This window comes from Mercenaria mercenaria, chromosome 3, assembly GCF_021730395.1.
Source record: "Mercenaria mercenaria strain notata chromosome 3, MADL_Memer_1, whole genome shotgun sequence".
NCBI classification, from domain to species: domain Eukaryota; kingdom Metazoa; phylum Mollusca; class Bivalvia; order Venerida; family Veneridae; genus Mercenaria; species Mercenaria mercenaria.
In genome coordinates, this window is record NC_069363.1 from 24,220,522 (window position 1) to 24,248,010 (window position 27,489).

Genomic DNA, 27,489 nt, shown 5'->3' on the forward strand with positions numbered 1-27,489 from the left:
AATTTTTTTTTATTTATTTTTTTGTCAGCACAAGAAAATATGGGTTTTCACTTACTTTTGTTTTATTATTTTATTATTTTCGTATTAAATTTTGTAAACTTTTATATCCTTTTTATGTAAAAAAAATAAAATAAAAATAACCCAAAAACAACATTTAAAAATAATAAATTTAATAAAAATAATTTGATTATTTTTATTATTTTTTTTAACATTACTAAACATTAAAGAAATTATTATATCATAAATATCAAAAAATTTTTTATTATCATTCCACATTCACTAAAAAAAAAAAATTAAATTTTTTTCCAAAAACCCCCTGCACACAAACTTCATGGTCTAGTTGGAGTCCCCCGTGTGCTTAATTTCCCCCTAATCAGTTTCTGTTACTAAAGGGTGATAAGCAGCAGTTTGATGGGGTTGTATTTTGGATTTGGGGGGGGGGGGGGGGGGTGGGGGGGGGGGGGAGGGGCACTTAAAAAGTAGTGAATTAGGCTTTTAAACAAAAAATGTTTTTAAAATTTTTTTAAAATTAAATTTAAAAAACCCCCCAATACCTTTTTTTGAGATTAACTGTCTCCCTGTCTTTTGTTCCTTAAAGGGTTTTTTTTGTTTCGGTTAAAAAAAAAAAGATTTTATACCATTTTGTTTTTCTTGACCAGATCTGTGACTCTAAAGGAAGCAAACATAAATTGTGACGTCATTCTTTAATATTTCACTTAATGATATGCTCGGTGTCCCCTGTTTGGATATATCGAGAACAATTAAATTGCCATATTTCCTTGACTTTGAACACTTCAAGATTAACATAAATAGTGATATAAATACTGACCAAATATACACCTAAACTAATAGTAATTGGTATGCCTGTTTTAAAGCCCTATGAATTAAATGGAGAATTACTCTCACGCCATTAAAAGAGATCAAGCTTTGCCATTATATCTTCAGACAGAACTGTTCACTTTTTATCTTTTTTTGTTTGTTTTTGTTTTCAAATTTGTTCTACCTTTGGGGTAAAAGTTGAAATTGTAGAAAAGTTTAAAAGATTGTACTTCGAAACCACAATTTACCACAAATAATAGACGGTAAACAGCAGTGCTTTTTTGACAGAATAAATCAATAGAACTATAAATATGATAATGATATAAATTAATGACAGAGACCATTTTCAAGGGAAAACAAGATTGATACTTTTGAATTTACATCTGTTGAAATGCTATTTCTGTCCTCAATTTGCTTTGAATGTTGTTGGGTTTAACGTCACAACGACACAGCTTTTGATGGCGGAGGAAGACTCAAAGTGCCCTTCCGTGCATTTTTTCATCACCGAATGGCACCTGGGTAGAACCACCGACCTTCCGTTAGCCAACGGGATGGTTTCCTCATATGAATTATTTAACGCCCTGAGCGAGGCCTGAACCCACGTCGGTGAGGTGAATGTGACTCAATCAACAACCTTAACCACTTAGCCCTTTAGAACAAATCATAGAGAAATAAAAGCATAAAGTTCCATCTTATTTAAGAAATTACTTTGCACTCTTTTAGAGCCTGTGACTGTGAATTTGAAGATATTGTGGTAACATGAACTGGATGATTTTTACTGTGTAAATACATTCGAATATGAACAATTTTATCACTGTTTAATACAAAAGTACAGTTGTTTGTCGTAACAATAACCCGCTTTTTAGGCATAGTACTAGAGCCGATTTCGCAATCGAATATCGCCGGAAGTAGAACATTTATGTCAACACCGGTTTCGTATTTTCACGTGAAAACGGCCGAAAACAGAGGTTATCAACAAATTATAAGTTTACGGGTACCATGAGGATTTTTCATGCATTTAAACGGTAAGTATAATGTTTATGGATTATTCAATACGGTATGAAAGTAAACTGTTACGCTTTAAATGGAAATTATGAAAGAAAAATCAATAAGAAAATATTGACTTTCTACTTTCACTTTCATTGTCGCTTTTTAAATTGCCCAAAATGTTCTTTCTATTAATTTGTTTGTTCTTGTTTTTTGTTTGTAGATACATAATCCTATGGCAAATTAATGTGTGAAATGACAGCTTATTTAAAGCATCTTTGATTAACTGGGCCTAAGTTTACCGATTTTTCTTTTTAGAGTGACCTTTGACCTTATAATAGCTTATAGTCTGTTCTATGTATTTTACCTGTAGTCAGAACAGAATGTAATTGAGATAAAATGAATTTTCAAAATAAACTGTTGCAAATTGTAGGAAAAGAATTATATAATATATTTATTATAAGTTATTGAAATATTATATTATAATTACCTCATTTCAGAAAGAAGTACAAGCGAACAGATGACACATTAAAGTGGCTGCAGAAGATTGAAAAGTTAGATAGTGCAGGGGCAGTCAAAACAGTGGGATAATACTTCTATATAATTTCCTTTTAAAGGCAATTTATACAGGATGTAAGGGTATCTCATACAATGTTTTACAATTTACATGTAGTTTTATCTCTCTTTATGTTGTTGAGAGTAAACAAGTCAGTGACATTCTAATTAACACTTGCATGTTTTTTTTCGGCCGTTTTTATAGCCCTTATTTGGTTATATTCCCAATGCCAAAAAGTATGTATTTTTCCCAAAATGAGTGCATAAATTCCCAACCTACATCCTGAAAAAAAATCATCAAAATTGCACAAACATTGACCAAATTATGGACACTTTTGTAATGGATGTATGTTAAAGAGGTTGTACAATGTGAAACAAGTGTATGAGAAAGTGCTTAAACACATCCTTACTATATCTAATGGGACTAAATATTTCCCAATTTAGAACATTTACATGTCAAAATTCCCAATTTTGGGGGTAAAGGCTATGTCCCAAATTAGCTAGAAAAAAACACTGACTTGTAAACTATTGACAGTTGATATATATATTAGACAACATTTGATAAAATGCAATTGCCTATCAATATTAAAAAGAGCAAACAGTTGACAATTAACAGGCATGTTATTCTTTTAAATGAAATAATAATATTTTTTTAAGATCAAGGTGTTAAGGTGATTTTATAAAGATTGTGATATGGTTTTAGCATGTTGATTGTTAACTGTTCACAGATTTTATCATTTATATATTTCAGGGTGTCCAACATGTCTAGTCAGGTTGACAGAAGTGAAAGATGATCTGATGGTACAACGATGTACAAATGATACTCTTTAACAAGTTTAACATGTCAAGGGTAATATAATGCCAGTTATTAAAATTACATTCCCCTAAACATTTAACAGATACTCATTGTAAATGTCATTAAAATGATTTTATGAAGTTTCATGAAGGATGGTACAGCCAACCATTTTCAATCAAGAAATTTTGACTTAGGTAAAGATGTCTATTCAGACTTCTTAACTCTTAGCCTTTCATATGATACAGAGATAAAAGAACTACTATTGTCAGCCACTAATCATGTTTCAAATCTTTTCAATACACTATAGCATTAACCATTTTGTTTAAATATCTTTTTAATGCAATGTTTTCTTGATATCTGTCACTTGATGTTTTCAATGGATTAGAGTCCTAATTTAATGTAAAATCTATAAATTTCAGTAATTGAAGTACAAAATTTGTAGGAAGTTATTTCTTTATTTCAGTGTAAAATGTTCTGTGGATTCATATGATGAGAATGCCAGTGTTGATCTGTATGACTTAATTAAACACAGATATTGATACCTTCAGGTAATTGTTTACAATATTCAAAGAGTTATAGTGTAATTCAGTTATCGATTTGGTATATATCACTTCTAGAGGCTTGTGTAAAGTTTATTTCACATGAGACCAATGGTCAAGTATGATATATAAACTTTACACTTACAAAAAGAAATTATACAGTACCAAATAATTACAGACTTATGAATGTAACTTTCCAAATATCTTACATTTTTCTCCTGAAATTAATTAAAAAGGTAAACACAATTCTATTGTTATAAGCTTAAAAAGGTGAATGTAAGATATAAATTATGAAATGTCAAGTACAAGGTGTGTTATTTTCAAAGTATTTAAGATATAGAATAAAATGTTGCCTGCCATCATAATATTCCAAAATAAAAAGTGTGTCATACATATATTTTAGGTCAAATAGTAAGATCAAGTGAGTGACTTAGGGTCACTATTGGCCTCTTCATATATTCTACTAAAATGGGTCTTATGCATAAGATATGTTAAGTTTTATTAATCCAGTAACACTTTTATTCTACCTTATATTCAGAAATATACAAATGTTGCATATTAAAGAGCTGCAGACACCTCAAATACAGAGTTACAACAGTACTACAATATGCATTTCTTTCCTCAGATATATACCTGTGAAACCTTCAGTGTCACCGTTCAGCTATTGTTCAAGATCAGTGTCTGCAGCTTGCAAAGTTTAGTATAGAGGAGCTTTCTGAATCAACTTTGTTACATATTCGCTGTTATTGTAGGACACACATGTAGGGAGCAGCAAGTCCTGTCCAGCCGAGCATGTAAATGTGATTCAGAAACTTTGAGAATATGTAAACATTACACTGTTATAATTTTCAAAATACTGTGTCTTGTAGTGTATCAGTACTGTTTTGTCTCAGTTTATAGCACAGTATGTGCAAAAATCAAACTTAAGACCATAGTGATCAGTATTATTAAAATCATTAATTATTTGTATGGTGACAAAATTTAATTTCATGCAATACCACAGTAAAACGTTATATAATTTTCGCTTTTAAAGTTGTAAGTTTAAGGCTGGCATAAATTGTTTTTTTTCTTTCATAAATCTAAAAAGTGATTGGCCATTATAACTGCAATATCATTTTAGTATGACAAAGTTTATATTGTTTATCGTACGTGTCATGGCCCACAACTCCTCCATATTACTTGTGTTTTGTCCTTTTTCATTTCACTGAAGAATAGGTAGAGGTATTGCACATCCATTTTTTAGCATCCTGATTTTGTAAAGTGTTGTATGTAAGGTTTTTTCTCGGAATGTCTCATCTAAAGGTGGGGAGAGGTATTAATTATGCCTTCTCGTCTATCCGCATTAAGCCTGTCTGGCTTTAAGAGGACAAGCTACTGGCCAGATTTTGATGAAACTTCACAGGACTGTTCAGTACCAAGCATAGTGTTGTGCTTATCGCTTGCATGTTTTGTTTTGATGCACTAAATTGCAGCCAGATCTAAAAATAGAAAAATCTTGTCGGCTTTCACAGGTTAAAAATTCTTAACAGATTTTGATGAAACTTCACAGGAGTGATCAGTACCAAGTATCTATTTGCATATCACCGACACTTCCCATTTTGCTGCACAAAATAGCCGCCACAGCTAAAGTATACATAGGTGGGAGACATGTTTTGTCATAAAAATACCTAAAACACCTTCCACTTTGTTAATGAAAAATGTAACAAACTTCTTACAATTGCAAACTGTAATAATTTGACATTAAATGCACTAGTTCCATAACTGCATTTGGCTTTTTTCATAATTATTGCCCTTTTCTTACCATAGCAATATTTTGTGTAACATGTTACCTCATTAAGCATCATAAGATCAGAAAGGTCTATGACTCAGAAATGTTGGCCCTTTTGTACTTGTCATGAGTATGTTTTCAGTATTTTAAATTGTCATTACTTTTTGTTGTTCCAGTTTACGGAAATGAAGACTTAGTTGTCCAAATGATGTGCCTGTCCAGATTTGTTTGTCTGGACAATATATTATTGATAAGTCTTCACGAAACTTTGCAGGTTAATTTCCTTAAGTTCCCTGTCAATTTTGATAGAGGCACGGTTACTTTAGAAACACTAAAGTGATGTCACCACTGTACTAGTCAGACGTTTTGTATTTCAGATTTTATATCACATTACAGGCTACTGGTCTTTAGCAGCCTCCATAAAACTTTCATAAAAGTTTCCAAAAATGTTGTATTTTGATTTGAACTGGCATTATTCAAACAGTAAGAAGTAGTACTATAAGGCAACATTTCACCTCTTTTCCATTTCTTTTTGATTTTCTCTGTTACTATGAAGTTGCCTTTTCCTAGAAATTGGTTGGCTTATTTTTGATGATCTTATGTTTTTAATCAATTGTAGCTATGTTCTTTATCTCATGAAAATTTCCATTTTTATATAATTCATATTTTTTACTGTCAGCAAAGTGCAATACCACATACTTATCACTTTCATTAACATACCTGTACTATTTTTATAAAACATTATATAAATCATTATATTTCATATAAACAGAATTAAATAAATATTTAAGAACATCAGTGTTTTCTTTTATTGATACATGAAACAGACCATAGGTCAATTTAGGGTCAATTCTGACACTTTATACGCAAATTGATAAGGGAGGTAACTAGTACTGTCTTAAGTAACCAATATTTAGTTACACAGTTACCTTCCCTTTACACAGGTAGGACTATTTGTTGTTGATCATCTTTTGAACATTATTCCATTACTGATGACAGAACATTGAAAATAAAAGTTGTTGTATCATGCCATGACATCATATATGACAATATTTACTTTTTTATTCCATTTTTTAAATATTCTTTAAATTAGGTACAATGCCTACGCTTTTACTTACTTACTAACAAAACAGCTATCTTACTGTAATAATAGTCTAATATTTTATTAATCTTATCTGATGCCTGAGCTTTTGTTTAATACTTACTAAATAGTTAATTCACAATGGTATTTATACTCATTTATTTCTTAAATCTTTAAAATGTCTTAATTTTTAGACGTAAAATTTTCTATGTGTTTGTAAAACGCCATTGAATATGTTTAAGGTAAAAATAGGCGTTTAATCAAATAAAACAGCTTCAAGTTTCAAGTTTCATCTTTGTCAACGTCCAAATATGACCTTACGTATAGAACAGAAGTAATGAACCGAGTAGGTAAGGATAGTAATAAAAACACCAATGACATCTTAGATTTATTTATATATATTTTGTAAATCAGTCTAATTTTAATCAAATACTAGCTATGACGTAAAGAATTCATTTACATTTAGCAAATAGACTATTTACAATATATTGACATCCATACTGATTTTTATCTTCAAATGATTTTTCAGAAATATATTGTATGTCGCGCTTTTACTTTCAGTTTGAACTAGATGACCGCCATTTAGCAGGAAGTGATACCAGGATATGAAATTGTTCAGCAAATTCCTAGCATTGTGACTGAAATAAGTGTTGCGTTTTGCTGAGATTTTGAAGTTTGATTTTGGATACGGTATATAGGCAACAACAGGATCCGATGAACAGCTAGATGTCTATAAGGAGTATTTTATTTAATTTATTATGCAGTAAACCTGTGCGCCCCTTTAAAAGTCACAGTAATAATAAGAATTTCACAATCAAACTTTTATTGACAGTATTGATTTTAGCTGATATTTTACATTAAAACAAATATTTTCAAATTTGAACTTTATCTGAACTAACCCTAGCCTCATCAATTATAGTTTTCTTATCCAAAAAAAGATAGCAAGATTCTCAGAATGGTATCCAACATATCTAGACATGGATTTACAATAAGGTTTATAGCTGACTGTAAAGTAGCATGTAGTTTTTGTCATACTTTTTCACAGTCTAGAGTTACTAATATCATGTGTTTAAAGGTACATTAGACCAAAATACCGTATTTGAAAACATAAACAGTTTCTACAGTTCGTTTTCGTAAACATCATGTTTGTAAACATTAAAGGACCTTAACTCAAGGTTTCATATTTTAATGTGTCTTAATTGTATAAGAAAAACGTGAGCTCATGCTAAAACAAAACATAATCAAAAAGTAGAAAGGTCATTTTGCAAGTAGAGAAAATTTGGTTTGAAAACGTGTAAACACGTATGACCTAGTAATCGAACTGTACATATAGTTTATGTAAATAAATGTAAATATAAAAAAATCAATACGTGTTAACAGTACTATGCATTTGGGTTAAAACAGTACACATTGTATACATTTAGAGCTAAACACAGTATAAATGTGAACATCCACTGAAAACTGGAAGCTAGTTTCTTAACAATCAACTTACTGCACGACATTTAATTATGAATGTAGCTCTATACACACAATTACTATATATTTTTAGTAAAGTTAATTATACTTGACGAGGATTTTACATATTTGAAGTAAATACCTAAAGATAATATATTTTAGTGAACAATGGCCATTGGATATCTTTAACCCAAATATAATACATTACTACAAAGCTAGATAAAACTTAATTTCAAATAACCCATTGGCTGTAAACATTTGTATCATTCATTTATGTATTTAATGCACGTATTGTGTTGCGTGTAGGGAAGCAATAAAATATTATGAATCAATCAACTGATGTTTAAATACATGTTCATTTGTAGTCAACCGGCACTACAATGTTTTAAGAGCTGTTTCGTTTCTCACATATTGATTTAAACAAACGTCCACAGACGTGGTCATTCCATTTATAATTCTGTTTGGCCTGATCATAGTAATGTACACAATGTTCCTTTCCTCCGGCATTGTCAGGCTGGCCAGGACCCCAGTTGTCAAATGACACTGCTTTGCTGCTACCATCCCATTCAAACTTCCCTTCTGTGTTAATATCGGCGAGACCAATCCAGAAGGAGGCATCTGTAAATGGGCGAGAAAACAAAATATTTCCCAAAAAGAAACAAAACAAAGATATGATGTTGCAGAAACGTCTCCGTAATTTGCCTGTGGGCGCGGAGCTTTAGCACTTGTATTTCCGCCCGTTTGGCTCAATAAGGAGAGCGCAAATCTACGAATCGCGATGTCCTAACTTCGATCCCAAGGCGACGCGTACGCTCTTAGTGAAAATTAATAAAAGAAACGGTTTTGAAATCATTATCTCCACCTCTGATTCTTGTTGGGAAGTTGGCAGTTACATGCGGAGAACAGGTTAGTACTGGTACAGAATCCAGGAACTCTGATTAGGTAACTGCCCATCGCTTCATAACTGTTGGTAAACGGCGCTTAATCCAAACAAACAAACAATTAGTACTGGTATGAAAATAAACAAACATAAAATAGACAAGTACATGTAATAAAGTATTTATCATAAATTTTCCCTCTGAACGAATTCATCATAAATTCAAACATAATTATGAAAAAAGACAAACCTTTTAAAGCACGGAGATACATACTGAGAAACTCGTTTTCTAGTTCAGTGTCGACATGTACTAAATGAGCCTCGTGTACAATGCAGTGTGACTGAAAGTCAAATCATTTGAATAGGCAGTGTAACATAATTGCATTTAATCATTTAGTAAGTGCATCAAATTTCAAAATGTGAAAAATTCTAAAGATAAAGAATGTTATAATAAACCAATCAAAATAAATAGCAGACTTGGTTTGACTGAGACTCTTTCAACGACTGGAGAGGAATTTTATTATACAGATATATCATATGACCGTCATAATCCCAAAAGACCAGAAAATATAACTACACCGAGTCCAAATACAGATCGTAACATAGCACTTGGAGACTGCTGTTGTGACAGAAGAAATCAAACATAATATCTATGCAATAAAGATCCCAATACATTTGCACTAACTAGTGTTAATTGGCATTCATTGTTTTTCTGATATTATCAAAGCATGGGGAAATCTGAAAAGGTTTCGGTGTTACCAGTGATTATCGACTTTCTATAAACGGCGCGTGTTTGAAACGGAAACGAGGCAAACATTCGGCACTTCGTAGATCACTATGTCTGTATAATATATCTCACAATTTGATAACCATGACGCACATAGAGTTCATTCTGACACAATTATTACATAATTGTCACTACTTGCTGGAAAAGCGATGGGAGGTACAAACAGGTATTTGTCTTCAGACCACAAATGTTCGGAAACCATCTTTTCCGCGAAAATTTACATTTTTAATCTCAGCTTTCAAGTTATCCTTCTTTATCATACACCAGTATATTTCGGGTGAAATACAGTTGGCGCTGCGGCCGGAAAACATGTTTCACCTGACTGTCAATTTGTATCTAGAAAACTGTTACAAATTGTTTGACTGAATTCCCAGGCTAGGACTTGACAAAAGGGAAATACCTATTGAACTTTGACCTCCAAGTGCGGCATTGATCTTTTAGCTAGGGGTTTGTGCATTGCGCAGGACATATCGTGTCATTATGGGAACCATTTATGTCAAGTAATATTTAAATCATTGATGGATGATAGAGTTATGGGCCAGTCAAGAAAATAAACCTACTGATATTTGATATATGAATGTGACATTGACCTTTGAGCTAGGTCTCTGGGTGCTGTACATGACACGTCATCTTATTATCATGAACATTTGTGCCGATTAATAATAAAATCCCTTGATCGATGACAGAGTTATTGACCAGACAGGAAAAATACCATATTGATCTTGGACTCCAACCTTGATATTTCAGTTAAGGATCTGGGTGTCGCACAAAACACGTTGTCTTATGGCTGGGAACGTTGTGCTGCGTAATAATTAAATCTCTTGATGAATTACAAAGTTATTGACTGGAAAACAACCCTACTGACCTTTGACATCTGAGTGTGACCTTGACATTTCAGGTAGGTTAGGAGGCATGACACGACATATTACTATGGGGAACACCTATGCGAACTAATATTAAAATCCCTTAATGAATGGCAGACTTCCGGACCGGCCAGGAAAATTATCCCTTCCCCCGCACTTCTGACCTACAAGTGTTACCAAGACCTTCGAATTTTGAGTCTGGGTGGGTGTTGGGCATGACAAGTCATCTGATTATAGGGAGCATTTGTGCCAAGTAATATTGTAATCCCACAATGGATTAAGGAGTTCTAGAACAGACCATGTTAATATGTTGTTAATCAAGTATGACCTTGACCTTTAATTTTCGTGTTTAAAATTGGGCATGACATATTGTCAGGGGAGCCAACCCACCTGACTTTTGGATACCGTACACACGAAGCAAATGTCCCGACTCAGGTGACATATTGCCTTTATTTTCCTTATTACTGGGCGGATTTTTATTAGATAAAGAGCATCGAAGACAGTAAAATGAGCACGAAACGTCTACAGTCAGTCAATTCTTGGTACTTTCCTTTAACACTTCGCCTAACGGCAAACGTGTGCACGTTATCTACACAGTTGCAAGATGTGTTAAAACTGACGGCCGACGCTTTGGATAGAGAAAAGCACTCATTTTGACGCATTTTATGAAAATAAATCAAGTAATCAGGAAAATACTGGCAAAATGTTACTTGAATCGAAACATTTCTCCATGTGTACAGTTTCCACAAATCACGTGGGTTGGCCACAATGGGAAACATTTGTGCCTAGCTGGTCAAATTAAAATTCCTTGTTACAGACCGACCAGGAAAAAGACTTGGTGACATTTTACCTCCAAGTGTGACATTGACCTTTGAACTAGGGTATTCGGGTTCGGCGCCAGACATGTTGTCTTATTATGGGGAACATTTGAGCCAAGTAATATTAAAGTCCCTTGATGGATGGTTTATGAGTTATGGATCGGACATTAACTTGCGGACGAACAGACGGACGGAAGGACCGAAGGAATAATTGACGAAAAAGCCGTAATCCTAATTTAAGTCGTGAATTTATCCACTTGTCATGAGACAATTAAGTTAAGAACAGAATGATTTGAACAAACATATAATTGGTAAATGGTTATAGCTGGTAAGAAGAATTTGTTGTACTTCGTCAACTTTTTAAATATAAAGTGCAACCTCTGTAGAGCAACACCCTTTAGGAGATACAAATATTGACTGTTATGTAGAGGTTGTTGTTCTGGAAAGGTAAATTTGTTAGTATATTTCAGCTTAGGGAAATTTTGATGATGTTGTTATAGAGAGGTTTTTGCTTAAGAGAGGGCCGCTCTGTAGAAGTTGTTCTGTATATCTTTATCCGAACTTACCCTAGCATTGTCATATGTAAGCTGTTCATCTACAAAGCGATAGCAAGATCCATGAAATGGTATCCACATATCCGGGCATTGTGCACATGTTGGATTTTGGCTGGATATCTCTGTTAAATAAGAAAGTAAGTTATATTTAAACCAAGAATTTTCCATATTTAGCATAATCTTAAAATCATACAAAATAAGAGAGATATTCAGTTTATAACGGAACAGTGTAAACTTCAAAAATTTCGAAATCTGTGTGTTATTATGATATCTTATCAATACATGTCAAAAGTTGTAAATTACCTTATAAATAACAATTCTTTGGCCTTATACCGAACTATACCTCACAAAATTGGGTTAAAGTACTGTTGCGCTCTGGCTAGCTCGGATGGTTTCGGGACTGGTTGTGGTTCGGCAAGAGAAGTTGAGTAGGATTTACCGGGCTGGGATCTCGAACTCTGGCTATGTGGTTACGTAAAACTGGACTATCATGCAGGCTTGCGACTTCCGGTTTCGTGGTTAAGAACAGATTGGGTTCGAATACAATTCTGCTTTGTGGCCGATTCACTAAGGCTATTTTACTCCAGTTAGACTACTTATTTTACCAAGATTTACTTAAGTTCTACTTAACACTAATAAGAAATCACTAAGATCAAATAAATTTAAATTGCAAATTATTTATTTTATCCCTAACAAAAATTAAGACAATGCATATAAAATACTGACTCTAAATAAATACTAATAATGTATCAGCAAAACATCTTAGTTAACAACAAACTGTTAAATATTTAGAATCTTTAAATGAAACAAATGCTTGCCTATAAACCTCAGTCTTAAATCTTAAAAGTAATCTTATTTTACTGTTAAAAGTTATTTACTTAAGCCAAAAATAATCAAGTCTTGAAAATTCTAAAGTCAAAATAGAATACTGGCAGTTACCAAAAATAGGTTAAGCTCTTGAAGTTCAAAGTCTGGAGAGTTCCTTCAATGGAGCTACAAAAAGCTTTTATACTGACCAAGTGCACACCAAAAACATGTGTGCACACACCAACTGTATGGGTGCACACAACCAAACTCTTGAGTGAATGTACAACTGTGTGCAGAATGTACACATCAAAACAATGTGTACATGGAACAGCCAAAACTATGGTTAAATCATAAAAATCAGAGTTTAAACTACTAAAATAAATTAAGTTGCATGAAAACTGGACATAAATCAAAGGTATAATTCCTAAATAAAATGACTATTACCTGAAAAACTCTGATCCTTTGCTTAAATTAAAGAAATTTAGCTTAGAATTGTTTTGACAGTTGGAATAATTCCTGGAATTCTACTAGGTTGTCAAGGGTAACTACCCAGAATGCAATTGGGCAAAATGGCTGCAGCCAGACAGGGATGCTGCACTGTAATCAATTTAAAATGCAATAACTTACAAAATACAACAAATATGATGACAGTCTGACTTTAAAATAATGCAATAGTAAGTAAAGAAATGATTTACTTAATAAATAATTGATGACATCAATAGTATTGGCAGAAATCTTAGTAAAATGGTACTGACACTGTGCTAAAAATAGATTACATAAACAAAACACTGGGATGTATCATTACTCCCCTCTTTAAATGTCAAAGTTCCAACTGACATTAAGAATAAAAGTTAACTAAGCAAAATGATTAAAGTACATCAGTTTGATAAAATGTGTAAAAATTTACCACTGTCCCTTTAAACATTGAAAATCTACCTTTAAAGTTAAAGTAATCTTCAGTTTAAAAAATTCAAATAGGTAAAATCAATTTAACTTTCTTCTAACATTACAAATATTAAATTCAAATTGAATAGAACAAATAATTTAACCATTAACAACAGTTACTTTAACATTAAGTTTCAAAAATCCCATTTATTAAACATTAAACATGAAATATTAAAGGAAGCATGTAAAACTGCTATATTATTAAGTAATAAGTAGCACCAGTGTCTATCATTAAACACACAAATATTAACTTAGATAAACTATAACTTCAAAGTCTTTGTTTTCATTTTCACGGAATTATGCTTATAAAGCATAATATATCACAGAATGTCCATCACACTTTACTAATATTCACAGAAGCACAGTTTGTAATTCCGTTTAACTGACTGTTTATAAAAGTTCCATGAATGTATCTCTGTTATGAAATTTCCTCATCGACAACCAGGATTTGTCGCGATTTAAGCGTCAATATGCCTCAAAGTTTTGATACGTTGCTTCGAACTTGAAGATCGCCAGCTCCATATTTGCCTGTCATGGTCCATCCATTTTTCGTTAAACTGTTACATATAAATGACCAATGTTGTCTATAAATGTCCATGAATGTAAATTGGATTGACTGCAAATGCTTGTAAAATGTTCATTTCTTGTTCACTACAGACTTTAATGCGGGTCTGTTTTCCTTATCCTCTCTGTCATCTCTGCTTGTTTGTCTTTTGTTGTTGTGTTTGTATGACTGCTCATTGTTTGATTTTTTGTCGTTACTGTTGAGTTGTCTGTCGTTTTCCCTGTTGTGTGGTCTATCGTTTCTGTTGTGCAGTCTGTCGTCTCCCTTGTATGATCTGTCATCTCCTCGGTTCTGTTGTCTGTCATCCCCTCTGTTACATGATCTGTCGTCTCCTGGGTTGTGTCGTCTGTCCTCCTTGTTGTTGCGTGGTATGTCATCTCTGTTATGTTGTCTGTTATCGTTCCTGTTGTGTCTTTTGTCGTCTTCTGTTTTACTTAGTCTATCTGTATAACTGACTGTACCTTCACCTCTTCTCTCCTGTTCCCTCCTACCATTCCTAATCTCATCCCGGATACTTTCCATTGTCTTCTGCAGTACACCCAAAACATCTGTAACCTGATCTACTGATCTTCTTACTCCCTGGATAGCTCTTCTGTTGGATTCAACTGATGACACGATCTTCTCTAAAGCTTCTTCCAATTTTCTACTCTCGCCTTCCTGATCTTGCGTTTTCTCCTTTTCCGTTGCGGTTCTTCTGTCTGTGTGTTTCTTCATCTTTCATTGTTTGTGGTTCAGCTTCGGGCGACTTCATGATAGGAATGCTAAGGGCAAATCTAAGTTTCCAAAACTCATCTCCTGGTCTGGTAGTATCTGGTCTAAAATGTTTTCCTCTGCTTGTGGCTGTAAGATTGGTGTCTGCAGTGTGGGACATAGTGGTGGTCATTGCTGTTTTAGTAGGCGTTGAGCAGAGTGCCTCTAGGAAATTAAAGGGTGAGAACTGGTTACTGGTTACGGTTTCGTTGACATTGGCTAAAATGGTGTTAGTGGTGGTATTTGCTTCTACTTCGGTATTTGGTATGGGGGCAATAAATGGAGATGTGGCTGCTGAATAAATGGTTGAGTCATGACTGGATTGCTTACTGTTGATGAGCTGCAGCTAGGAAAAGGAAATGTTTGCTGAGGTACTACTGATGTTTCGGTCAGTCTTGGTCTAGAAACAAAATCAGCAAGGACCTCTGGAGTAATACGTAGCGTTATCAAACCATCTTCTTCGGGAGTCTTCTCATATGAGTAATCCTCATGATCCAGCATCAATGGGTCTTCGACTGCAGAGGTACCAGCTAAACATTCTCTCAAGGTCCTCCTTCTGTAATCAACCCCTTCTACCAAATCACGTGGTGCTGTATTAAACACTAGGTACCGATTATCATTGACCTTGTACCCATGTCCTTGCGCATCAGAACGTGCCTTCGGTAAGTCTTAACTGTTTTCCTAAGTGCCTCCTCTGTGGTTGACCTGAACAGACAAAGGGTGCAATAGAACGGCGAATCTGACAGTGGAAAGTGGTGCTTCCAAACATGACCGGTGACTCTGTACTTCACTTCTATGTACACCTTTCCTGCCTTCTCACAGTGTAAACACTTGTATAGCCTGCCACGTCTAGGAACCTTCTCACTCATATTGACCTGAAACGAGATCCATTTTGACCAACTTTACTTCTATGAATGTGACCAATAGTAATACATGGATATGGAGGTTCGTTGACAGATGATCATCTTAAAATTGATATACAATAATTTTCACATGTTTTGCTGATACATGCACTCTACTTTAGACTACGATAAACTACAGCTACGCCTATAACAACATTTACAGCACTGCACAGGACATCATTGTTACTTTACTGACTTCTGAGACTGCTGCTTCTTGATGTTCTTGCTGATCTTCTGAATCCATCTAGGGATATATTTGTACCAAAATACGGTTTCAACTTGTCATGATGTACCAGTTTCTCTTGGCCTTCTCTGTTCATCTGTATCACAAAATTCACATTTGACATTTTTTCTTTAACTACGAAAGGTCCATCAAATTTCTTTTCCAGCTTTGGCGTAACTCCTACTTTTCTTGACTCATGGAGGTACCATATGACATCCCCAGCATTGTAGTTGTGGTATGAAGTTTTTGTATCATAGAGGATTTTACTCCGCCTGGCATTTGACTGGAGATATTGCCTTGCAATCTTGTGAGCATGCATCATTTTGGCTCGGATTTCTTCCACATACTCACAGTATGATGGCACATCTGTAGAGTTTACAGCATAACCAAATAACAGATCCGCTGGAAGCTTAATTTCTCGGCCTAAACTTAGTAGGTTAGGCGTCAGTTTGGTAGATTCGCATGGTGTACATCTGTATGCGCCTGCGAGACAACCGAGATATAAATCCCATTCATCTTGTTCGTCAGCTATATATGCCTTAATCATCTTCAAAAGTGTCCTATTGAATCTTTCGGTCTGTCCATTACATTCTGGATTTCTCGGACTTGTTCTAGTTTTCCGCACCTCTAAAAGTTTACAAAGCTCTTGAAATAGTTTACTTTCGAATGTCCACCCTTGATCTGTGTGAATAGACAAAGGCGTTCCCCATCTTGAGATGAAATCATTCATAATTCGGCATGCACAATCATCTGCATGTTGGTTTGGTACAGCTACAATCTCTACGTACTTGGTAAATAAATCAGTCATCACCAGAATGTACTTATTTTGCCTAGGTGTTTCCGGGAATGGTCCTAGATAGTCAATAGCTAAGGTGTCCCATGGTGCTCCACTTCTAAGGTGTCCCATAGCTGCCTTAGGAGGTTTCTGAAGTTGCTTATCAGCTGCACAGATGTCACATCTCATGATATAAAGACGTATATCTTCCTTCATGTCGAACCAATAATACCTCTGGGAAATCTTTTCTTTTGTCTTTTTGGTTCCAAGATGTCCAGATAGTACGGTATCATGCATCTGGTGTATAACTTCTTTCCTCATCTGTTGTGGTACAATTAGTTGCCTAAACTCCCCGGTACCATTCAATTTTTTGAAATCCTTGTATAAGACATCATTTTGAAGGTGTAAATTATCCCATATTACCCAGTAGTGTCTGCAGGCCGGACTCTCTGTCACCATGTCTGAACTGTTAGGCTTTTTGTTCTGAACCTTTGCCTTGTAAACTGGTCCAATATCGGTGTCTTTTGCTTGCTGTTTAGCAATTTCGCCTGCAGTGCTGATGTACATCCATCTCAGATTGGTGATGTCTTTTGAAACACAAGGTTGTGACGTTTGATCTGTAACACTACGAACTTCTGTTGTTTGCTCCACTTGATCTTCATTGTGATCTCTCCTGCTTTCTATGTGTTGCTGTTGTGTCCCTTTTAGCTCTAACATCATATCATCTGCCCTCTTTCTACACTTCTTGCATGGACCACATTTTAATGACTCACTTGTGTCGACATCATGACAGGTGCAATCTCTCGGACTTTCACATCTGGACAAGGCATCACAATGTCCTTGTTTACATCCAGCTCTATATTCTATGGAGAAATCAAAAGGTGCAAGGATCTCAATCCATCTGGCAATCTTTCCACTGGGCTCCTTTAACTTGAACAACCAAACTAGTGCCTGATGATCACTCCTTACTGTGAAATGTCTACCTAGTAGATACTGACGGAAATATTGCACAAAATAGACTACTGCAAGGAGTTCTTTTGTGTTATGCAATAGTTTTTTTTCTGCTTTGTTTATGGCTCTGCTTGCATAAGCTATCACCCTCTCCCTATCACCTTGTATTTGTTGTAGTACTGCTCCTATTCCTAATCCCGACGCATCTACGTCCAAGAGAAAAACTCCGCCTTTGTCCATGGGGTAGCCCATAACCTCCGGACTGATTAAAGCTTCTTTTATTGCATTGAAGGCATTTTCACAGTGTTCATCCCACACAAACGCTTTGTCCTTTCTGGTCAGTTCTGTTAATGGTCTTGCAATCTTCGCATAATTTCTAACGAACCGTCTATAGTAAGAACCTGTAGCGACAAATTGTTTCGTTTGCTTGGCATTTATTGGTCTAGGCCACTGCACTATTTTGGAGATGTTTGTAGGATCTGGCTTGATACCTTCCTTTGACACAACATGTCCTAGAAAAATGACTTCTGTTTGTAGCAGGTGACATTTTTCTGGCTTTAGCTTTAGTCCAGCATCTTTTATTCTGCTAAGAACTTCATCAACCCTGCTAATGTGTTCTTCAAAGTCAGCTCCAAAAATTATGATGTCATCTATGTAAACGAGACAGGTTATCCACTGCAGTCCTTGAAGTGCTAACTCCATTGTCCTCTGAAAGGTACTTGCGGCATTATTCAAACCAAAAGGCATCCTTGTCATCTCATATTGACCAAATTTGCAAGAAAATGCGCTCTTGGGAATATCTTCCTTCTTAAGTGGAATCTGGAAATACCCGCTAGTTAAATCAAGGCTGCTGAATAAACTGGAACCTGATACCGCATCCAAACAATCTTGTACCCTGGGCAGTGGAAATCCATCCGGTTTAACAAGTGCGTTGACCTTCCTGTAGTCAACACATGGTCTTATGGCTCTGACTTCTTACGTACAAATACTATCGGGCTTGACCATGGAGAAGTGCTCTTCTGTATAACCCCCTTCTTCATTAGATCTTCAATAGCTGCTTTTTCCTCTGCTGCGTAAGCTAACGGGACTTTTCTCGGTCGTTGTTTGACTGGTATTGCATCCCCCGTGTTGATTGGGTGTTCAGCTAAGTTGGTTACTCCAATGTCCCACTCATCTTTGGAAAAGCTGTCACTATATTTAACAAGAAGTCCCGCTAACACTTTTCTTTCGTAATCCTATTTTTCCTTCTGTTGATTTTTATACAGATCTCTGAGGTGTTCTGGAACAGCTTCTTCATCAGCTAGGGTAAAATTCCTTTCGGTTCTAGGACTGCTGCTATGTACGTCAAGTCTTCTTATACTGCTTTGGTTTTTCTCTTCTTTATTTTCTTCCTCCGCTATGATGCTAACAACCCTCTCTATTCTCTCAGCTGTTGCTATCACTGCATCCTGCTTCAGAGTAACTTCAGTTGGAAAAGGATTCAGTATTCGTACCTTACAGGTGGTAGCCTTGTTGATGTCCACTAGTGTTGAAGCCATCATCAACTGATACCTGTCCTTGAAATGGTCTGTAGGTTCTACCACATAGTCTGCCTGATCATCCCTGTCATCAGCTTCCACCCTCTCAACATAAACATCAATAAGCGACTCCGCTTGACCAGGTATGCTTATGTCATCTGCCACGACTACCCTTCTAGTCTTCTTGTGCTTGCAACTTGAACAGTCGGTATCTCAATTCCATCAAGAATGATCTTATTCTGGCTCAGTAAGATGTCAGCTGGTCCCTCTCACTCCCCATCAAAACATCAAAACCCAGCAGAGCATCATCCTCTATTTCAGCCACCATGGCCTCACTGATGATCTGATACTTTCCAATTTCAAGCCTAAATCAGCTTTTCCCCTCTCCTTAATAGGCGACCCGCTTGCCCCTTTCAAGCACATAGACCTGCTTAGTTGTGGTCTTTCATTCTCTGCAATCTTCTCGTAAATTCTTGAGGAAATTACGGTTCTGGAAGCCCCAGTGTCTGCGGTGAACAATAAAGGCACACCCTCAACAGCATCTTTCACATAAACTCCATCACAAAGGCTCCTCTTCTTACTCTCCTCTTTATTTTTCTGATCTATCTTGTCTTCACACTGGCCTTTTTCCTCTAAGCGGACCTCTCTTTGGCCACAAGAGCTGGTCCCTGGTAGTTTAAAGACCCACTACGACTGTTGGAGTCAGTATGGTTCCCTCTACTTTGATTATGATCTCCCATCTTTCTGTCTGATCTTTGTTTATCAGGACACTCCCTAGCATAATGACCCTTTCTGTGGCAGTTGAAACATTCAACTGTGTTATTCTTGTGGTTTGAACCTCTTCTACCAGTATCTGCTTTGTTAGCCTTTTCTAGCTTCTCAAGTCGTTCGAGTATCTTCTGCAATGCCTGTTCTTGGCTGTTGTTATTTGACTCACAATCTGATTTATTACTATCGATTTCAGTCACAGGCCTTCTCTCAGTCTGTTTCCTTTCTGGTATCCGGTACGCCCTCTCTTCACTGAAGGTTGCTTCTCTCCTTTCATCAGAATTATCTACCGTCCTTCTGGCATATTTACCATTTCTTCTATCATACCCAACAGAACCTCTGGTCTGGATGAAGTTTACTACATGAAAAACAGCTTCATCTATAGTTGATGGCTCTTTGTGATATTCTACCTCGAATCGTGCTTCATCATCTCTCAGTCCATCTAAAAATCTTCTCACCAAATCCTCGTTTCGGATATGTCTATCTCTGTAGCCGTGTGCCTTATCATAAAGCATCTTCAAATCTGCTGCGAAGTCCTCTGCTGTTTCACCAGCCTTTTGTATTCTTCTGCTGAATTTTGCAGCAAAAGCCTATTTGTTTCAATGACCATGAATCTGTTGTTCATCTCTTGAACCAATTCTCTGTAATTGTATAAAACTCTAGGTTGCAGTTGGGGAAAACATAAATTCTGCTGCTTTTCCTTCTATCCTAGGTAATAGCTGGTCTATCTTTTCTTCATCAGTCCAACCATAGCGACTTGCGATAGCTTCAAAACGAGCTATCCATACTGCCCAATCATCTTTTCCAGAGAAAGCAGGTACTCGTATGCTGTCATTGATCCTAGGTCTTTGCCACTGGGGTTGCATAGCTGTATTGTAATAATTTCCATGACTTGAACTGGTTGGTACTTCACTGGCAATATGGTACTGACTGTTCTCTTCAACTACAGGTATTCTTTGAACATTATAGGAGTTACGGTTGAAATTGTTTGCCGGTTGTTCATGAAAACTCTGATGCTGATATGGCCTTTGAATAAATCTGCCTTGAACAGGACCTGAAAAATCATTACTAACTGCACTGTATGGTTCTCTAGTGTACTGTTGCCTACACTGGTTTTGCAAATCTGTATAATTCTGGGTTGTTGGTATATTATTCAAACTGCTTTGTTGCCTTGAATTCTCAGATGATGCTGTCTGAGACTGCTTTATGTTACGTAGTTCTGTTACAACCTCCTTTAGTACTCCAGTGATGTTACTCAATACATCTGATGATAATCCGGTTTCATCATTGTTCTGTTGTTGGAATGATGTGTTAACTTCAGCATCTCTTAACGAAAATGGTCTGTAAGCTGGCTCGGAATGCACTGAAAGATGATCTACATCCTGTAGGTCTGCTTGTAGTCTTGGCTTGGATCTTCACATCTATCGTTGAGATGATTGCCTTGGGATTCTGAACCGGGACCTCTGTTGAAGTATACCACTCCTTCACTATCAACTGGAGAAAATCTGTCCATGGTAGCGTTTCTTAGTCTATAGGCTTGTGTTCGAATCTCTGGATCCTCTCTGTTGAATTGTTTGAAAGGATCCCACCGCTGCCACCAAGAAAGTGTTGCGCTCTGGCTAGCTCGGATGGTTTCGGGACTGGTTGTGGTTCGGCAAGAGAAGTTGAGTAGGATTTACCGGGCTGGGATCTCGAACTCTGGCTATGTGGTTACGTAAAACTGGACTATCATGCAGGCTTGCGACTTCCGGTTTCGTGGTTAAGAACAGATTGGGTTCGAATACAATTCTGCTTTGTGGCCGATTCACTAAGGCTATTTTACTCCAGTTAGACTACTTATTTTACCAAGATTTACTTAAGTTCTACTTAACACTAATAAGAAATCACTAAGATCAAATAAATTTAAATTGCAAATTTATTTATTTTATCCCTAACAAAAATTAAGACAATGCATATAAAATACTGACTCTAAATAAATACTAATAATGTATCAGCAAAACATCTTAGTTAACAACAAACTGTTAAATATTTAGAATCTTTAAATGAAACAAATGCTTGCCTATAAACCTCAGTCTTAAATCTTAAAAGTAATCTTATTTTACTGTTAAAAGTTATTTTACTTAAGCCAAAAATAATCAAGTCTTGAAAAATTCTAAAGTCAAAATAGAATACTGGCAGTTACCAAAAATAGGTTAAGCTCTTGAAGTTCAAAGTCTGGAGAGTTCCTTCAATGGAGCTACAAAAAGCTTTTATACTGACCAAGTGCACACCAAAAACATGTGTGCACACACCAACTGTATGGGTGCACACAACCAAACTCTTGAGTGAATGTACAACTGTGTGCAGAATGTACACATCAAAACAATGTGTACATGGAACAGCCAAAACTATGGTTAAATCATAAAAATCAGAGTTTAAACTACTAAAATAAATTAAGTTGCATGAAAACTGGACATAAATCAAAGGTTATAATTCCTAAATAAAATGACTATTACCTGAAAAACTCTGATCCTTTGCTTAAATTAAAGAAATTTAGCTTAGAATTGTTTTGACAGTTGGAATAATTCCTGGAATTCTACTAGGTTGTCAAGGGTAACTACCCAGAATGCAATTGGGCAAAATGGCTGCAGCCAGACAGGGATGCTGCACTGTAATCAATTTAAAATGCAATAACTTACAAAATACAACAAATATGATGACAGTCTGACTTTAAAATAATGCAATAGTAAGTAAAGAAATGATTTACCTAATAAATAATTGATGACATCAATAGTATTGGCAGAAATCTTAGTAAAATGGTACTGACACTGTGCTAAAAATAGATTACATAAACAAAACACTGGGATGTATCAGTACATTAAAGTAACTACCATGGATTGCAAGAAACGTTCTACAAAAGACCATCAGTGGTAACATTGTTGGTATTTTAATCTATCACTTGTATGATCTAAATTCAGAGACTTAAAGACAGATGTAAGCCAAGTTTTGAGTTTCTCACAGAACTATCCATCGTGTTAAATTTGAAACAAGGCAGCTCAGTTCAGTAATACAAAACTCTGCACAAAGCAACGGCACGTTAATTGTTGATGTTTGAAAATGAGCTTTGAAATATTTTATTTTACTTCTGGTAAGGTTATGTTCTTATTGAGTAGAACCTAATTGTGGAGATGGTTGAGTTACATAAGAAAAAGTAACAAAGATCATTGTGAGCTAGAGATAGCAAAGCTTTATTCCATTCTTTTGCATGATTTATGACTTTTTTGAGGTAAGACTGATATTGGAATTATTAACAAAGGAGCTAAGGTTTCCGAAAAGGAAAAAAAATATTCAAGGAAAGCAACCAAAAAAACTTTTTGAAAAAGAAGTGCTTAGTTTGTTTCCAGAAGTGGTGACAAAAAGAAAGTGTCCCAACACGACTGCACATCTAACCATACATCTTAACAGTACAGTTTTATCTTTCCCGAAGAATTGATTCAACGTCGTACGCAGTCCTAATTAAATGAACTATGATAAATTGGGAGTATTGTACATAACAGACGAATGCTGAGGCATTATGTAAATAGAATGTAACATCAATTTGATCAGAAAAGGTTGATATGGGCTTGAAGGGGCGAGGCATTCCGAACTCTTCCCGGGCCTGATTACATAGATGACCGTTTTTTTGCTTATCATGTAACCGATATTACATACGGTTTTATCTTATATCGTAAAATAGAAAACGTGGAAACTCTACGGGTCGTTCAACACGTCAAAGATGAAAGTTTGATTGAGCATATTCATGGACGGTAGTGGAAATGCATGCTACCATCCACGCCCTCTAGCCTCGGGTTGAGCAGACCTCAACATTTACACATGCTATAAGTACAAAAAAACAATTTAAATGGGAAAATAAATATATACTCAAATTTATCTTAATTGTAATTTCCTCCCTTGAACCATCTGAATGAAACAATACGACAGTGATCCAAACACTCTTTATTCCCACATTTAAAAAAATGACTTGACTTGATCTACTAAGATAGATACGTATCCAAGTTTTGAAATGTCACTTTCAAACTCAGTCAGTGAAAGGCTCTTTTCTAAAGCTTTACCCTGTTCCAAGAATAGTACTTTTGTATTCCGTTTGCAAGTATGTTGTCTTAAGTGTATTTAATATTTCAAAACATCGATCCAGGTACTATACATGACGTCATTACATACTACTGCCTGTGTGATAAAAATAAAGACAGTCATAGTTAAGCATATTACTAGCTGATAGTGGAAATACATGCTATTGTCCACTCCCTCTAGCCCATGTTACAGGTAACAAATTATAATTTACATAGAACAATCTATGGTACAGTAGAAAGCAATTCCATGAAAATCGGTGCATGTGTCCCGGTTAGAATAATGCACGAGCCTTAAATGAGAAAATAAAAGACAAAACTAAACAAACTAGAATTTTGGGTGGGAGTACTGGGTCATGGATCCTGCATATCATAGAAACTGTCTAAATACAAAAAAAGGCAGACAACATATAAAAAAGTGATTAAACAATACACAAAACAATGAAAGCGGGATTATTGGAACTTTTACCGAACTGATCAATCAACAAAAATTAAACAGAACCACCAATACAATATAAATGTCGTACTAAACGATCTGAACAGATCGAAATATAACAACATTGACTGTATGTACGGGGAGACACTTAAAAACTACTACACGACACAAACAACGATGCAGCGATATAAAAAAGAACCAGATATGTATCCTGCATTTGTTTACAAAGCCAAGGGCTGGCTATATGAAATCCCAGTTAAATCACCTGGTGCACAACTTCACATGCTATACTAACAAAGATGATGGACATCTCTCTTATGATATAAATGATAAAAATACAGGTTTAAAACAGGACAGGCGTGAAGAGTCGTGTAGTGACCTGTAACGAAATTTTCAAGGTCCGTTGTATTCTTTTGAAAGCTTTTTAATCTTTAATGCTTTTGTAGTTTAACATTTAAAAACTGAAATTGAAAACTTAAGAATAATAAGTGTTTATAAAATACACCTGAGATGACGATAAGTAACTCTGAAATGACTTTTAAGGAAATAGTACGTAAATTACCAAGGACATTGTATCTTCTTCAAATAACTGCATACATATATGGATTGCCTCTTTTATTATTTAAAGAAGTGTACATTTAAAACAGAACGGCTCGGACAATTCACACCTTCAAGCATGTCTGTTTTTTTTTTTTTTTTTTTTTTTTTTTTTTTTTTTTTTTTTTTCATTTGTATCATTAAACAATTTTATATGAAAGGTCCTCTTATGAAATATATGAAAGATAAAATCGGTATGTCATAAATCATAAATTGGCTATTTGCGCGGTGCGATTTTAAAACGCGGAGATTGGTTATTTGCGCGAAACATTGGCGCAGCTACTGCCAATATGATTACGCAAAGTACGCAAACGGTAATTATTGCAACACACTGAAAAAATATTTGGATGCGCTTACATTTAGAACAGTTTTGGTAAGCCATCAATATGTGCTTTAGAAATGCACATTCACATGATTTAGAGTTTATGGTCTTTCTAGCGTATTCATCAAACTGAAACGGAAAGGAATTTTCCAAGTGATGTCCGACAAAAATATCTTTATTTTCTGCTCTTTAATTTCTTTCCTGTCATAGGAAACTTATTTTTCTCGTTTGTATTTTCAAAGTTGATGCCATTATTATGGGCCAGGCCAAAATGAAAATTTGAAATTTTGCAAACTGAAAGGGCAAAATCGACATTTACGATATACATTGCAATGACAAATTGCCTTCACAAAAAATCCGCGCCTGTGTGATGCTGGGATCCAGCTATTACCGTAAATCCCAATGAAATGACCCAAATTCTATTATTTACAACAATTCAACCATAATTATGGCAATAATAGAATGCAGGTTGAGTCATGCACTCTCTGTGATTATGTATCACGTTTTAAATACATCAAAAATACATATTATTCTGACAATGTATGCCCAGTTGTCTGTTAGTATCAGTTTATTATCAAACGCATTACAAATTAAAAAAATACAAACTTACTTGTCGTGTTGACGGTAGTGCCGTATGAAGTACCAAAAATAAACATTACCTGTCTTGTTTGTGACTTTGTCCTCTAATAGTTCCAGTCTGTGTTCAAGTCTAACTACCTTTGAGAGTATTTGTTCCTCATAGTGGTAACGGGAACATCGATTCTCCTCTCCAGCACTAAGAGAAAAATACGCAAATATACTAACAAGTCCTAATGTTTTCAACATTACCATCCTGTTTCCAACAATATCGTGGAGAGGAAATGTTATGTGGGGAATATAATGTACTGCAGCTTATTAATTAAGTGTTTATTTGCTATTAAGAAACGCCCAATAATAATATCTGAAAAGTAATACAGCATACGCAACAAATAGGCGCGTGGATCTAAATATTTGGTTTTAAGTCGATGGTGTTGCTCTAAAAGTTTTACAAACTACTTTTTATGTAACTGAATATTTACACCAATAAAATACTGTTGATATTTTCAAAAATAAAATATCTCAAAAGTTTATATGATATAATTACATTTAAGTTTCAAACATGATGCTTTAAGCCATGTTTTGCTATGGACTGCATGGAGTATATACACAATTTAATGTTACACTTTGAACAGACGTTTTTGACAGTTAGTGACGACAGTGTCAAAAGTTCTTGAGTAGAATGTTTGTATGGTGTTAACAATTCAAACTAAAAGCAAAAATTTGTAAATATGAAATTGTAATAATTTTGCAAACTATCCTTGTCATATCTATTTAAACTTTGTTCCATATTACACATTACACTCTAAGACGAAAGAGCAATTTTTATCCTCTTGCCCTTTGTATGTGCTTTCCAAAAACTCTTTAACGCATCTTTTTTTAATAAAATGAATAGAATCATAAACAATTAAAACATATAACGCAGCCAGACAAAGTTTTAGACGGCTCAGGTTTAAGCGAAACCAGTTCAATTAACACAGAATTGATTACGTGCTCCCAAAGACGTTTCAGTAAGTTCAACATATTATATCGATGATCAAAGAATATCATAAACAAGTTTTGAATTCTGTTTGCGTAAATGAAACAAGAATATTTTAATTGTCTGTTGTTAAGAGGAATTCGATGAATCGTTTCAAACTTGGGTGAATATTTAAAACATCTGCTGAAAATAAAAACATAATAAAGAAAACAATTTCTCATCAAACACAATTCAACATATATCACGTTATTTCAACATTCCCGGATGATCAGATAAAGGCCATCTTAGTAATATTTTTGACAAACATGAAACTAATACTAAGAATTAAATTTTCGATAAAATGACACTAGATTTCACTTTCGTCCCCTTAA

At 35.1% G+C, this 27,489-nt stretch overlaps 1 protein-coding gene and 1 long non-coding RNA gene across 3 annotated transcripts; one reads left to right on the top strand and one right to left on the bottom strand.

Moving 5' to 3' along the window:
- The first annotated feature begins 643 nt into the window (after window positions 1-643).
- Window positions 644-7,179, top strand: LOC128555527 (uncharacterized). Its single transcript, XR_008370129.1, has 5 exons — window positions 644-1,844; window positions 2,307-2,439; window positions 3,113-3,211; window positions 3,621-3,705; window positions 4,322-7,179. It is a non-coding gene; the product is annotated as an uncharacterized LOC128555527 (long non-coding RNA).
- On the bottom strand, window positions 6,921-26,451 carry LOC123525256 (perlucin-like). 2 transcript variants are annotated; one of them, XM_045304155.2, is made up of 4 exons: window positions 26,223-26,451; window positions 11,912-12,021; window positions 9,152-9,218; window positions 6,921-8,618 (listed from the first exon to the last, which is right to left on the bottom strand). In XM_045304155.2, the coding sequence occupies exons 1-4, from the start codon at window positions 26,392-26,394 to the stop codon at window positions 8,386-8,388; spliced, it is 582 nt and encodes a 193-aa protein (XP_045160090.1). In that variant the 5' UTR covers window positions 26,395-26,451; the 3' UTR covers window positions 6,921-8,385. The 2 variants fall into 2 exon arrangements, with proteins under 2 accessions (XP_045160090.1, XP_045160085.1); XM_045304150.2 differs by having other exon boundaries at window positions 9,128-9,218; window positions 26,223-26,447.
- Window positions 26,452-27,489: the final 1,038 nt, after the last annotated feature.

What these genes read in the sequence shown, in the direction of transcription:
- LOC123525256 (XM_045304150.2), bottom strand. Translation starts at nt 26,394, where the DNA reads ATGGTAATGTTGAAAACATTAGGACTTGTTAGTATATTTGCGTATTTT. An exon ending in CAAAGTCACAAACAAGACAG is followed by an intron (nt 12,022 to 26,222) that starts GTAATGTTTATT and finishes CTTATTTAACAG; the next exon opens with AGATATCCAGCCAAAATCCA. An exon ending in GTATCTCCGTGCTTTAAAAG is followed by an intron (nt 8,619 to 9,127) that starts GTTTGTCTTTTT and finishes GCCCATTTACAG; the next exon opens with ATGCCTCCTTCTGGATTGGT.